Source organism: Lepus europaeus, chromosome 21 (genome assembly GCF_033115175.1).
Source record: "Lepus europaeus isolate LE1 chromosome 21, mLepTim1.pri, whole genome shotgun sequence".
In the NCBI taxonomy this organism is placed as follows: Eukaryota; Metazoa; Chordata; class Mammalia; order Lagomorpha; family Leporidae; genus Lepus; species Lepus europaeus.
In genome coordinates this window covers 52,451,919-52,466,342 of record NC_084847.1, presented here as the reverse complement: position 1 = coordinate 52,466,342, position 14,424 = coordinate 52,451,919, and the positions used below count along the sequence as shown (strand labels likewise).

The 14,424-nt window shown below is 60.6% G+C and overlaps 1 protein-coding gene across 12 annotated transcripts in view; it reads left to right on the top strand.

Moving 5' to 3' along the window:
- Window positions 1-14,424, top strand: part of CUX1 (cut like homeobox 1) — a 318,547-nt gene that overhangs the window by 246,648 nt on the left and 57,475 nt on the right. For 4 of the 12 annotated variants that reach the window (XM_062179566.1, XM_062179565.1, XM_062179564.1 and 1 more), the window contains exons 12-17: window positions 7,277-7,335; window positions 9,552-9,600; window positions 10,099-10,195; window positions 11,228-11,899; window positions 12,880-12,945; window positions 14,079-14,180. In XM_062179566.1, the coding sequence (XP_062035550.1) occupies window positions 7,277-7,335; window positions 9,552-9,600; window positions 10,099-10,195; window positions 11,228-11,899; window positions 12,880-12,945; window positions 14,079-14,180 (1,045 nt within the window). The remainder of the gene's footprint in view (window positions 1-7,276; window positions 7,336-9,551; window positions 9,601-10,098; window positions 10,196-11,227; window positions 11,900-12,879; window positions 12,946-14,078; window positions 14,181-14,424) is intronic. The other 8 variants (XM_062179570.1, XM_062179569.1, XM_062179567.1 and 5 more) reach the window with 4 other exon arrangements.

The window sequence follows — 14,424 nt, the reverse complement described above, 5'->3', positions numbered from 1 at the left end:
GAACCCTGGGTTCACAGTTGTCCGAGCCGGGAGACCTAGGCCTGGTTCATGAGGGGACAGGCCAGCGGAGGGTCCCCTGTGAGCCCCAGGGCACTCACACAAGGCCCCTTGCCCCTGCCCGCTGGCTGCTAGCTGAGCGCCCAAGTGGACAGATGAGCGAGCTGTGGTGGGGTGTGTCCATCACCTGCTCAGCAAAGCACATCAAGGGAGCTGTGAAAATCTGAAGGGAACCATGGTGAAGGAAGCTTTTTTTATACAAAGTGATTCCAGAATTTAATTTGGCCCACTTTGATTAAAAAAAAAAATTAACATTTACTTATTTATTTTGAAAACCAGAATTACAGAAAGGGAGATGCTCCATCCTCTGATGCACTCCCCAGGCGGCCCCTATGGCCAGCATTGGGCCAAGCCAAAGCCAGGAACCGGGAGCTTCATCTTGGTCTCCCGTGTGGGTGGCAGGGGCCCAAAGACCTGCGCCATCTTCCACTGCTTTCCCAGGCCGTTAGCAGGGAGCTGGATCGGAAGCAGAGCAGCCGGGACTCGAACCTGTGCCCATGTGAGCTGCCGGTATCACAGGTCGCAGCTTTACCTGCCACACCACAACACAGGCCCCAAATAGTTTTTTCATAATACATATTTTACGTGAACTTTTGGAAGACCTCCTGCATATAGTCCCTTGAATTTTTGTTTATTTATTTAAAGGCAGAGCGACAGAGAAAGATCTTTCACTCACTGGTTCACTCCCGAGATGGCCACTATGGCCAGCACTGGCCCAGGCTGAAGCCAGGAGCTTCATCTGGGTCTCCCATGTGGGTGGCAGGGGACAAAGCATTTGGGTCATCTTCCGCGGCTTTCCCAGGCACATTAGCAGGGAGCTGGATCAGAAGTGGAGCAGCCAGGACTTGGGCTGGCGCCCACATGGGATGCCGGTATCACGGTGGTGACTTTACCTGCTGCGCCACGATGCCAACCCCATGTTCTTCTTGACTCCTGGCCAACTTTTAGCCGGCACTCGGTTTCCAGGAGGCCTGGCACGGACACAGCAGCCCCCATGCAGCTCCCTTGCTGGTTTCCTCTTTGCCTTTCTGGAATTTGTCCACTCCCTGAGACGCTGCTGGGTGCCCAGGCCTCTGAGCAGAAGGCCCTGGGGAGCCTGGGGACCTGCTCGCGTCCGCCATCAACTCCAGCACCTGTTACCCTCCCACCAGCTTGCCCGAGGAGTGCCGGGAGTCATTTTTCCACTTGGAGATTTCCGTTCCTGACCCTGGCGAGGGCCTTATTAGTGGCTAACGCCTTTCTGTTCGTCACAGCTATGGGGACGTGGCTCACACTTCCGCGCACCTGCAGCTGCCAGAGACGGAGCCCGTGGGCCAGGCATTTGTGACTATAGAGCGGTTTCTTCTAGATCAGTTAAGGTTTTAATGTTTGCCTGTACCAAACAATGAAACGCAGTTTCACAAATTAATGTCCTTTACCCGTATCTGGGGGGAATTCTTTAATACAGCGTGATTAATGAAACAACCCGGCACTGCTGTGCCCAAAATTCTTGCTCCCTTATCTTCATCTGATCTCATAATCAAAACATATCCTCTAGTAACGAGACCTCTCCAGTCCTAATTACCTTAACCCCAAGCCAAGGTCTCCCACGCCCGTCCCATGCGTGGCACGCGTGGACCTGCCCAGCCAGGCGCAGCCTCCTGGCCCGCGCCCAAGGAGGAAGAAGGTGACTTGAACGAGATACCATGGTGGGGCTTTTTTTCTGTTCGTTTTTTCCTTAGTGCCTGTGGCACCATCTCAGATCTAAGTAGGAGCATGGTTACCAGGCAAGCATCCTACGAACGGGCCATGGATGGTTTTGCCATGAACCCTTGATCTCTGTGTGACGTCAGTGCATTTGATGACGGTGCCTTGGGGAAAGGGCAGCTCCCATCTGCAGCCGGCTCCCCAGCGGGTGGAATCCAGACTGTTCTCTCCAGAGTCAGATCTGCTCCGGGGATGACGGGGATGACGCTGGCTTGCCACTCCCCACTCTGAAATGCTCCCTCTTTTGGCCACCACGGTCTCCCTGCTGCACTCGGTTCTCTGACCTGCCCTTGTGCAAGGACGGGCTCCCCCCGCTGCTGCCAGTCCCCCACGGCCGGGGTTCTGCTTCTCCGAGCCAGGTTCACAGTGAACGCTCGCTTCCGGTCCACCCTTTACAACGATGTCAGAGCAGGCACCGGAGTGCCCCCCCACACCCCCGCAAGCTGACAGGTCCCCAGGCATAGCATCGCTTGTAGAGATAATTCCGTATTCGTAATGAATGAAATAACCCGCCGGCCATGACAAGGCTGCTGTTCTCGATCGCTCGGCTCTGTGGTTTTCTGGCGGAGCACTCGGACGCCAAGGCGGTGCAATTGGCCATCACCTGCCCTGTACTCCCAGTCGCACAGAAAGTGAAGCTGCCGGTAGCTTCCGTTTCAGAACGGTGTTTCTAAGGCAGGCTAGCCCAGAGCGCGCCAGGCTCCCAGGGGAGAAATTAGGTTTTCCTGAGGATGCTTTAAAGATCAGCGCTTCCTGCTGGGTGGCTGGCACGGGTGTCAGCGTCGCCCGCGGGTCGTCTTCCAAACTGCGCATGCTTCCGCACATCACACCCCCCTTCCCCCACCGCGGGAGTGGGCCGTGTCCCTCGGGCACAGGGCAGGAAAACTGACTGAAACCCGCTGCTCTAGACTTATTCCGTGCCTCTTGCCCAGCCTCGTGGGTTGCGTAAGTGCCCGCACCGAGCAGCGTGGTCTGAGCCTGCCGCCCCTCTCCCATTTACCCTGTGCCGGGGCTCAGCTCGGCTCTCGCCTCCATACCCCACTCTGCGCTCGCTGTGTGGGTGGGCGGGATGGTGGGCGTCCTCCGCGGAGCAGGTCTACCTGGGCGTGTGCAGCCCCTGGGCCGGCACCTGAGTCCCCCCCGTGGGAGCCAGCAGGCAGGTGAGCAGGGAGCTTGGCCTTCGGAATGGCGCCAGCAAGCTATAACGACAAATGTCCCAGATCCCGGAGAGCCCAGGGCACAAGGCTGCCCAGGCACTGTCCTGGCTGGGTCCCAAAGGGGCTGTGGCCACCGATTGCAAGAGCGGAAGAGACTGGGGGAAGGCAAGCGTGGCCCTGGTGCAGAGGCAGAGGCCCTGGGGAACAGCCCAGCGAGCCCTATCCTGAGCACTGCTCCGAGTTGGAGCAGCCTCCGGCCAGCAGGGGGAGCTGTGATGGGGTTGTCAGTTGGCAGCAGCCAGCTGGTGAGACTGGGAGGATGGCTGGTGACCGATTCTGCCCCGGTGGTTCGCACCCAGACGCGTCCCAGTGTACGGTGCTCTTCGCTCGCCAGGACGTGCAGTGTGCAAGTGGCCTGCATATAAGCCATCTACCCTGTGCCCGGGTCACACCAGCGTCACGGCGCCTGCCATCAGAGGTGGCCTGTGGCACTCTGGCCAGTCAGAGCCAACCCCCTGAGCCTTTGCCATCCAGCTCATGGTCCATGTGGGGGCCAGGACCCTGCGTTTAGGGAGAAGAGCCCCTCCAAGATGACCCTCATTCTCCTCCCCCATCTGGCCTTCCGAGACAGCAAATAGGAGGGTGGGTGCTGCCTCGACCCGGACCCCGAGATAATGCCCCTCGGGCCGGGAGGTCCACAGCTTGCACCCCGGGACTTCAGACAGCACTGAGAGCCCGACTCTGTCTGCCTGCACAGCAGGTACCCTCGGTCCCCATGGCCTGTCCCAGGAGATGCAGACTGTCCAAAGGTCTCTGTCTGTCCCACGCACAGAGGCCCCTTTGCTGGTGGCCCAAGGGCACCAAGGACCATCTGCTGGTGTTTTCGTAAGTTGACTGCCTGATTTGCCGCATGCCTAATTACTTGACTTTTTTTGAGACAGACAGAACTTTCATCTACCGACTGGTTCTTTCCCCACAAGCCCCTGCGACAGCCAGAGCAGGGCCAGACCAAAGCCGGCAGCCAGGAACTCAGCCCAGGCCTCCCACATGGGTGGCAGGGACCCAGTGATGGGAGCTGTCGCCTGGTGCCTCCCAGGGTCTGCATTAGCAGGAAATGGAGTCAGGAGCCCGAGCTGGATGTTGGGAGTTGAAGCCAGGCGCTCCAGTGTGGACTGCAGGTCTTTTTGTAGACAGAGTGGGGAGAGAAAGGAGACTGCTGTCTGCTGGTTCAATCCCCTAAAATGGCCGCAACAGTCAGGGCTGGGCCAGAGCTGAAGCCCCAAGCCAGGAACTCCTCCAGGTCTCCCATGCGGGTGACCAGGGCCCAGGCACTTGGGCCATCTTCTGCTGCTTTCCCGGGCACATCAGCAGGGAGCTGGATCGGAGGTGGAGTAGCCAGAACCCAGAGCAGCACTCTGATATGGCATCTTTATTGGCAGCCTAACCTGCTGCACCGTGACTCCAGCCTGGATGTGGATGTCTTAACCACTAGAGCAGACACCTGCCCCTAACACGTGGCGTTTAAATGAAATGTCCGTGTTAAGATTCGGCCAAGATGTTAAGAGCTCCAAATAGGTCATCCTTGTCCCAGTTCAGACAGCAGCTGAGGGGCACCTGCTGGGTTGTCCTCCAGGGATGGGTGGCAGCTCCCACCTGCCCATTCCGCACGTGCCCACCACTGTCTTTGGGAACTCTCTATCGGTTCTGAATCTCCTCATTTCTCAGATGAGTGACATGAGACCCCATCAGGCTAAGCCCACCATCAAGTTCGCAGGCAGCCAGGCCAGGAGAGGGCTAGGAGTCAGGCCTCTAACACCTGGCCTTTTGTTTGGTTGTTTTTTTGTTTTGTTTGTTTGTTTGTTTGTTTTTTGACAGAGTGGATAGTGAGAGAGAGACAGAGAGAAAGGTCTTCCTTTTTGCCGTTGGTTCACCCTCCAATGGCCGCTGCGGCCGGCACATCTCACCAATCCGAACCCAGGAGCCAGGTGCTTCTGGTCTCCCATGTGGGTGCAGGGCCCAAGCACTTGGGCCATCCTCCACTGCCTTCCCGGGCCACAGCAGAGAGCTGGCCTGGAAGAGGGGCAACCGGGATAGAATCCAGGGCCCCAACTGGGACTAGAACCCAGGGTGCTGGCACCGCAAGGTGGAGGATTAGCCTGTTAAGCCACGGCGCTGGCCTGTTTGTTTGTTTTTTTAAAGATTTATTTATTTATTTGAAAGTTACACAGAGAGAGGAGAAGCAGAGAGAGAGAGAGAGAGAGAGAGAGAGAGAGAACCATCCAATGGTTCACTCCCCAATTGGCCACAACAGCCGGAGCTGGGCTGATTAGAAACCAGGAGCTTCTTCTAGGTCTCCCACTTGGGTGCAGGGGCCCAAGGACTTGGGCCATCTTCTACTGCTTTCCCAGGCCATAGCAGAGAGCTGGATTGGAAGTGGAGCAGCCGGGACTCGAGCCAGCGCCCATATAGGATGCCAGCGCTTCAGGCCAGGGCGTTAACCCGCTGTGCCACAGCGCCAGCCCCACACCTGGCCTTTTGTAACCTCTCTGGATAAAGCCATCCATGGCCATCCTCTGCTTTGTGCAGCCTCAAGGTGCCTGCATGAGAAGTCTGTTAAGTTGCCCCAAGGCTCCCGGTTCTGAGTGACCAGTGGGGACCGTGGGCTCAGGCCCTTGGCAGCGCCATGCCAGGTTCTGAGGTCCTCCCCGTGTTGCTTTGCGCCCCAGCAGCGCAGGGCCTCTGCTTTGTGCGGGAGGCCTGGTGTGTTAGTACTTCCTGCTGTCTGACCGCAGGGAGAATGAGGTAAAGCCGCTCTGGACGAGCGTCTCGTGAGAATCTTCCGCAGGAAAGCGAGTGCCTGCTACCCCCCGTTTGACTATGACCGAGAAAACATCATCGTATAGAAAGTTGGCAAGGCCAGCGCCGTGGCTTAACAGGCTAATCCTCCGCCTTGCGGCTCCGGCACACCGGGTTCTAGTCCCGGTTGGGGCGCCGGATTCTATCCCGGTTGCCCCTCTTCCAGGCCAGCTCTCTGCTGTGGCCAGGGAGTGCAGTGGAGGATGGCCCAGGTCCTTGGGCCCTGCACCCGCATGGGAGACCAGGAGAAGCTCCTGGCTCCTGGCTTCGGATCAGCGCGATGCGCCGGCCACGGTGGCCATTGGAGGGTGAACCAACGGCAAAGGAAGACCTTTCTCTCTGTCTCTCTCTCTCTCACTGTCCACTCTGCCTGTCAAAAAAAAAAAAGTTGGCAAGAGGTGAGATGGAGGACAGGTGCCACTCACCTTCACAGAGCAGGCAGTCTGGGTTCACATAAGCCTTGAGGCCAGTGGGTCAGGCAGGCATCTCCTCCCAAGACTCTAGAATGTTCTCAGCCGACTTGAAACTGTGGTCTCAGTTGCCCGGGTCAAGCAGAGCCCAGGAAGCCTCCTGGGACCCTGTCGACGGAAAGGTGTGAGGGACTCGGGAAGCCCTTTGTCCCCTGTGGCTTGAAAGCATACTGGCTGCCAGGGCCTCCCCCAGCCCCCTGTGTCCACATTGGGCTGCCTCCTTTTCCCCAGGGGGATCCCTGTGGGGGAAGTCAGAAGCAAACTGGTCCCCATAGCCTCCTAGCAGGAAGCCAGCCAGCCCTGGCAAGCCACGGGCAGGGCCGCCTCGCAGATCCCGGGGGTACTCCACGCTCAGCTGGGGCATCTCAGAGCATCTTCGTGCTTTGGAAACGTGCTGGCTGGCACCCCCAGGGCCCTTGGGGGTGGTCAGAGTTCCCTGTGCCCGCAGAAGCCCCGAGGCCAGGCCTTCCCTGCAGGAGGGCATCCAGGAACCCTACTCCTGGGACCCTGCCACCCAGGGGTGCCCACCTGTGTGTGCTCTTTCCCCGATGCCCACTAGCTGGGGGTCTCCACCACAAGGCGCCTGCGTCGCTGGTTCACAGGGCTCCCACCAAAGCGGTCTTAGGCCACCAGCCAACTCGACCAGCCAACATTTTTGTGCAAAACGGCACACTGCTTTTGAAATGCCGGGAGATCTCCCCTTCCCTTCTGTGGGCTGCTCCGTAGTATTTCACGCAGAATGGACAGTTCCTTATTCTGTTTGCCAGCGTGGAAAGTGTTTTCCTTCTGTGGTCATCATGTTGGGTAGCCGTGTGTGTGTGTGTGTGTGTGTGTGTCTCACCAGACCCGAGCTGATGGTGCTGGCCGCCAGGGGGCGCCGGTGTGCTTGCCCTGTCCGGCACAGTGGGCTGCGTGCAGGGAGAGAAGTCAGCACCGTCCATCGCCCTGTGGTCACTGACAGCCACTCACAAGGTTCCTGTCTGTTTGCAGCAACTGGAAGAAAAACTCAAAGGCCAGGCTGACTATGAAGAAGTGAAGAAAGAGCTGAAGTGAGTATGGAGCTGTCCACTGCCCCGTGCGCACCGCAGCTCCAGGGACCACCTGCCGGCACATGGGCCGGGGTCCTGGCTCGGCCGTGCCGTGGGCGTTTGCACTCAGGCCTGTCGCAGAATGCTTGGGACTTCTTATAGAACTGTGCGTTGAAAGTATCCCAGTGTGCGCAGAGCCAGGGAAGCGGCCCCTACCCAGATCATAAACTCTGAGCTCGCCGTCCAGCTGGCAACCCCCAACCCACAGCGGCCGCCACCACCTCCTCCCAGCCCCTTCCTCCCGGATGGTCCCTGCAGCACCAGCAGCTCCCGACCTGGCCCTCTCGCCTCCAGGCCCTGGTGTCTGCCTGGCTCCCCAGGCCGCTGCCCCACCCTGCACACAGCCGCCCTTGGCCTTCTGCTTTGCCATCCCCCACCCCCCGATTCGAGGAAGCGGATGCAGTGCGCCGACGGCCCCTGCTAGCACCCATACTCCAGCGCCTCTTCATCACTCGCACCCACACGGCTGTCTGCTGAGTGCCCCCTCTGGCCTCGGGCTCTGCCTCCCCCCCCCCCCATCTCGTCTCAGGCTCTGCCTCCACCCCTCTGATCTCATCTGGGGCTCTGCCTCCCCCTCTGGTCTTGGACTCTTCCCCCCCCCCCCGCCCCCATCTCTGGCTTTGCCTCCCCCCACCACCACCTCAGGCTCTGCCCCGCCCCGTCTCGGGCTCTGCCTCTCCTCCCCCTGCCATCCCCTGCGTCCCCGCAGCCACTCTCCCTGTCTACTGAGATGAGCTCGCCCTGCTCCCCGTGCTCTTCCCTCAGACCCCTCCTCTGGCTCCCCTGGGGAGGGGCCTCCACTATCCCCTCTGTGTTCTGCCCCTGCACAAGCTTAGCCCCCAGGCCTCCCTGAGCTCCATGCACCCCCAGCCCACTGCCCACTCGGGGACATTGGGTTCTGCCCGATGGACCTGCGCCTGCGCCTGCCCAACCCTCCCTTCCTTTTCCTGGTTTCCCTTCAAAGAAAAAGAGGAAATTGGGTCTTTGGGTTTTGATCTTAAAGAACTGGCATGAAGGCCTGGGCCAGAACCCCTGCCCTGGGCCCTGAGCCTTGGTCCTGCCTCCCTCCCCCTCCCCCTCCCCCTCCCCCTCCCCCTCCCCCTCCCCAGGAGCTGAGGCCTGGGCTGGCGAGCAGTGCGCAGCAGGGCCCGTGGGGGTTTTGTCCTGCGAGGGCCTGCGTCTCTCACGGCTGGACAAGGAGATGCGTTTTTGTCCATCCAGACACACTAAAGGACACTTCAAACAGGGGAGCAAACTCATGTCCTGAGCAGTATTGCCCGGTCCCCGGCACACGCCAGCGTGGCTCGGCTCACCCTCCTCCGAGCCCCTCCGTCCCTCTGTGTTCGTTCACGTCATAAGGCAGGATTCTAACCAGCATGGGGTTGGGGGGGGGGGGGGCAAAGGATGGCCACCGGCCTCCTAGGATGGCTCTTTCCACACGTCGTGGTGGCTGGACACTCCGGCCAAGCCGCAGGGCCGCCGGGAAGGTCCACTTGGGGCCTGCGATCCATAAAGCTCCATGCCGCAGCCTCTGAGCCTGGCTGCTCCCCGCGGGGACCTGGAAAGAGACGCTGGTGGCTCCTTACGGCCACGCAGCCCCCTCTTCCCCCTCTCCTCCCGGCAGACTGACGGGGGGAAAGAGAGGTCACAGCCGAAGGAGTCGGGGAACACTCCTGTCCTTGCTCAGGCCCTGGGAGGCCTGAGTGCCTGGGACAGAGTAGAGAGCATCCTCCCCTCCCCCACCCAAGGCTGTGGGAGCCATCGAGGTGGGACGCTGCCCTGTGCCCGGCTCCCCTCGTCCCCAAGTGCGTGCCGGGGCGTGGGGGGCTCCCGTCTCTGTGGCTTCCTCGTCCCTTTTTCGTCTCCCCTGAGCCGTACACACGCATCCCACTTGCAGCAGTGTTCTGTCTGTGTTCAACTTTACAGTTCTGCTCCTCGCAGAGCTGGTGCGAGTCCATATGGACTGATTTACATGCTGGCCAGGCAACTCTGCTAGCCAACTGCTCGCTGCATACCAGCCACTCCTGAGACATTGTCAGATCGCGCTGCTGCCAGGGGAGTCTGAGTTGTCAGCCCCTCGGTTCCCGGAGAGCAGGAAGCCTGCACGCTCCTGCTTCGCGGCGTGCCTGGTGGCGAGGGTCCAGGGGGGAGTAACCGCTGCGCCCTCCTTCTTTCAGCATCTTGAAGTCCATGGAGTTTGCGCCCTCGGAGGGAGCCGGGACCCAGGTACGCGTTCCACGCCGGCAGCCCTCGGGCTCGCAGCCGAGGCGTTCTCTGCGAACATTTCAAAACCCAGCGGGAGCAGAGCAGTCAGTGTGTCCCAAAGTGGCAGCTCGGTTCGGGTGGGAGCGGGAACTGCTCGGGCAGGTGCTGAGAAGGCACGGGGCAGGGTGACCAGTCACCCAGCCAGCTGGCTGCTGGTTGAGGGCATGTCACAGGGCGGTGGGGGGAGCCACCTTCCCGGTGGCTTCCGGACGGAGGCTGGTGGCGCAGCAGCCGGTCCTGGTGTCCACGTGGGGTGCCGACCAAAACTGCCTGAGTTTGGGGACATGATAGAGAACCAGGAATTGTCTAGAAGGTATGCGAGGAGTCAGAGAAGTAAAAAAAACAGTTTCAGCAGGTGCCTGAAAGCTTCGCAGCTGGAGCCCCCAGTGTCAGACGGAAGGGCTGGGGGCGGGGCGCGGGTGGCAGGGCCCCCAGTGAACCCCGCTCTGCCCCGCGCAGGACTCGGCCAAGCCCCTGGAGGTGCTGCTACTGGAGAAGAACCGGTCGCTGCAGTCGGAGAACGCCGCCCTGCGCAGCTCCAACAGCGACCTCAGCGGTAGGTGCACAGGGGCCCGCGCGTGGGGCTCAGTTCGCTTCCGGGGGTCCGCGGCAGAGGAAGACGAACCGTGAGTGTGGGCAGATGCATGGCGGGAGCGTCGCCGTGACCGAGCACCTTGACTAATGAGCGTCTGGTCCTCCTCCTCCTCATCCTCCTCCTCACTGCTGTCCCCACCCCGCCCGCCCTGCTGAAACCCGGCGACAAGATGTGTGCACCACAGCGAGTCTGCGGAGGTCGGTCGGCGAGCGAGGGGCGCGCGAGGGGCAGTGCAGCTGGCGCGCCCGCCGGCAGGCGGCGGCCAGACGATGGTGTGGCTTTTCGGATCTTGTCCTAGTTGCGTGCAGACGGGCCAGGGGCAGGCTCCATGCCGCCTCCCGCTGGCTGTGTGTTTCCGGGGGGCTGCTTAGAGGGCTCAGTGGTGCTTCTCTTCCCGTGTCAGGTTTTCCTCGGGGCCGCGTCCCCGACCTTAGCCTCTCGTGCTCGTCCCGAAACGGTGGCGTCACTCACTGACTGTGCTTCGGGGTTTGGCCGCTGATAAACCGCGGGCAGGTGTCTCGGGCTCTGATGATGTTGCCGTCTTAACACATGCGCGCCTTCGATCGAGCGGACTCCGTGCGGTGCCTGCGCCTTGGGAGCAATTTGGTGGGAGAGAACGCACGAGTCCCAGAGTGTCAGTGTTTGCTGCTCCTCGGGCGGGGCCCGCCACCTGCCGACCCCCTCCTGTGTGTGTCACCGGCTCCTTGTCACTCACCCTAGGAGTTTGAGTCTTTTTGTCAAGGGGGATTCTCCAGGCTGCAACGTACAAGCAAGGTGCAAACATGAATGCATGTGGCTGGTGTAGGGGAGGCCTCGTTTGGCTGACTGAACAAATTCAATCGAAAAACAAACCAACACACCGCATTGGCCCTGGGACAATCCGCACTTTTTGTTTTTGTCATTCCCTTCCGTGGGGCACACTTTGCATTTTGGTCTTGGTTTTTTTTCCCTTGGGAATCCCCCATAATGCATTCTGTTTGCCCTTCCTTGTAGGGTCAGCCAGGAGGAAAGGGAAAGACCAGACTGAGAGTCGGCGCCCGGGACCTTTGCCGGCCTCCCCTCCTTCCCAGCTGCCCCGCAACCCGGGGGAGCAGGCTTCCAATACTAACGGTACACACCAGTTCTCACCAGCGGGGTTAAGTCAAGACTTTTACAGCTCATCCCTGGCGAGCCCCAGCCTACCCCTGGCTTCGACAGGAAAGTTTGCACTAAACTCTCTCCTCCAGCGACAGCTAATGCAGTCCTTCTACTCCAAGGCCATGCAGGAAGCAGGAAGCACAAGCGTGATTTTCCCAACAGGTCCATACAGCACAAACTCCATATCTTCCCCAAGTCCGTTACAGCCAAGCCCAGACGTGAACGGCATGGCCCCGTCCCCCAGCCAGTCAGAAAGTGCTGGCAGCGCCTCCGAGGGCGAGGAGATAGACACTGCAGAGATCGCCCGGCAGGTCAAAGAGCAGCTCATCAAGCACAATATCGGACAGCGCATTTTCGGCCATTACGTCCTGGGACTGTCGCAGGGCTCCGTGAGCGAGATCCTGGCCCGGCCCAAGCCCTGGAATAAGCTGACCGTGCGCGGCAAGGAGCCGTTCCACAAGATGAAGCAGTTCCTCTCGGACGAGCAGAACATCTTGGCTCTCCGCAGCATCCAAGGCAGGCAGAGAGGTGAGAGGCGTCCGCGGCCCGGCGCCGGCGTGTGCGTGCGTGAGCGTGTGCGTGCGTGAGCGTGTGTGCGTGTGACGAAACATCTGCACATCACATCAGATAACGGTTCTGTCCGGTGCCACCATGTCCAGAGTGAGCTAAGTGGTTAGGTGTGGGAGACCTGGCCTTGGCAACTGGCCCAGCACCTTGCACTTGGTAACCACGGCGTGTCTCGGACTGGAGGGAATTAACGCAGCGCACAACCTGCGTGCGGGCGCGGTTAGTGTCTGCGGGTCCGATCAGCCCTGGGCGCTGGCCCCACGCTGCGAGGGGCCCTTGGGTGCCGCCCAGCCCCGTAGCCGCAGCAGCAGCAGCACCGGCTGGGCTCGGTCCTCGTGGGGGAGAGCACAGCAGGGACAGGACCTCTCCTCTCGCCGCCCCACAGGAGGGGGCGCGCCAGGGTCGACTTCCTTAGCGGGAAAGTCGTAGCCAAACGGCCATCCCTGCCCCACCTTCCATCCAAAGATAGACAGAAAGCCAGTCCCACCCGTGACTTGAGGAGCTCCTTCCCTCTTTGAAACCGGCAGAGATAGAGCCGTGATTTTTGTCGGACGCCCGTGGAGTTGAGACCGCAGGGGAGCCAGGTGGCTTCTGAGCAGCGGCCGGCCGTTGTACCCCGGGAGCCCAGAGCATCGGGGACGGCATCCGCTGCAACCGAGCGTCTCTGGGGATTCCCTGTGCGTGCGTTCCGGCCTGGCGGGCGAGCTGCTTGCAAACAGTGCCCTGTCCCATGATCCCCCTGGGCCACCACCGGGTCCCTCTCTGATGGCCTCCTGTAGGGGAGCCGCGGCCCTCCAGGCCAGTCGGCCAGGGAGGAGCATCCCAGGCAGCCCTGAGCCCTTCTTTAGCGACAGGTGGCTCAGGTCCATGTCACACAGCCCATGCCGTCAACACCACCGTCCCCTGATTGTTTTGTTCTTACCACACTTGTTTTTCAACAGAGAATCCAGGCCAGAGCCTGAACAGACTATTTCAGGAAGTACCGAAACGAAGAAATGGGTCCGAAGGTATGTCGCAGGCAGGCGTTTTTCCTTGCAATCACTAGCCTAGGAAGCAGCATGTCCTGGAGCTGTGTAACTGGGTTAAAAACTGCAGTGTGGTTCTGGCCTGGAACCTGATGAAAAAACAGAGCTAGTAAGTATAAAACAAGGCACGGGGCCAGGGGCGCCCAGCCCCTTCCCCCTGAGCTGCCCCGGCTCTCCTGAGCGCGCAGCACACCCGAGGTTGTCCCCTCCCAGCAGCCCCCCAGGCCCAAATCCTAGAGCCGTCCGGATCCTCAATACACTTTGCCCGTTTTTCTCAGAAGCAGGTGAGGGTACACCGCTCGTTGCTCTGAGAAGTCAGGTGGCCGAGCCAAAGCAGATACCGCCGCTTCCTGGTTCTCCTAACAAACGTGTGAAAGTCCCCCCACCTCCCCCGTATAGAATCCATGCCCCACCCCCCCACCCCCCAGGGCCTCGGCGGGCCAGCCGCCGCCCGGCTCCGTGGTGCACTTGATCTTAAGTGGCGTCGTGTGGCAGATCTTATTTAGCAAGGCAGTGAGAAACTGAAACATCTGGATGGCTTCCAGGAAGTGCTGGGGCCAGCCCCCGGGCCGCCGTGGCTCCCGTGCGTCTCCACGCACGTGTGGCTGATCTGTGAGGCTTGGTTACCACGTGGCTGGAAGAACGCGTTCCGGTTTTGAGGAATTCCTGCGGGCTTCTCTCCCTTGTTCGTAGATGTCTAAAAGACAGGAGGTGGCAACGGACCCGCACGTTTTAAGGGAAGCCTTGGGCCCCCTCCCCCGTGCGGCTGAATGAGTGACAGATAAGGAGCCCCGGCCCTTCGCTTTGCTGCCCCTCCGGGTCCCCGGTCTGGGAGCCCGGCCTCCCGTGGGTGCACGGAGCCGGAGCAGTGCTTGGAGCTCCTCTTAAATGACTCTTGGAGATCAATGCCTTTTAATCGTCCGTGCCGTCTTCTGCCGGGTTGAGCGATTTGCCCTCCCCGGTATGAAGCCACTGGGAGAAGCCAGCAGGAGGCCACACCCACCTCCTCCCTGCAGCCCCGACCCAGGGCTCTCGGCCACAGTGACGTGTGCTTGCCGCGCCGGTTCCTGGGCCAGGTTTGGGTTTGAGGTCATCGCCGTGACTTCTCCCCGCAGGGAACATCACCACCCGGATCCGAGCCTCGGAGACTGGTTCCGACGAAGCCATCAAGTCCATCCTGGAACAGGCCAAGCGGGAGCTGCAGGTGCAGAAAACTGGTACGGCCGCCACCTCCTCCCCCGCTCCGTCGTCAGGGGCCGCGGCTGCCCAGCGGCCTTGTTTTCCGTAAAGGATGGGTTTATGGAGCTTTTGGGCCCAGGCAGAGAGCCTGGGTCTGTGTGATGCGTTGTCTCGCTAATGCTCACCAGTCCCTACCCTGGAATCCCCTTAACCTCAGTCAGCAAGCGCTGTTCCCAAGCAGTCTTCTCCCAGTGTGCCCCGGGCCTTTGCTACCTGGTGGTC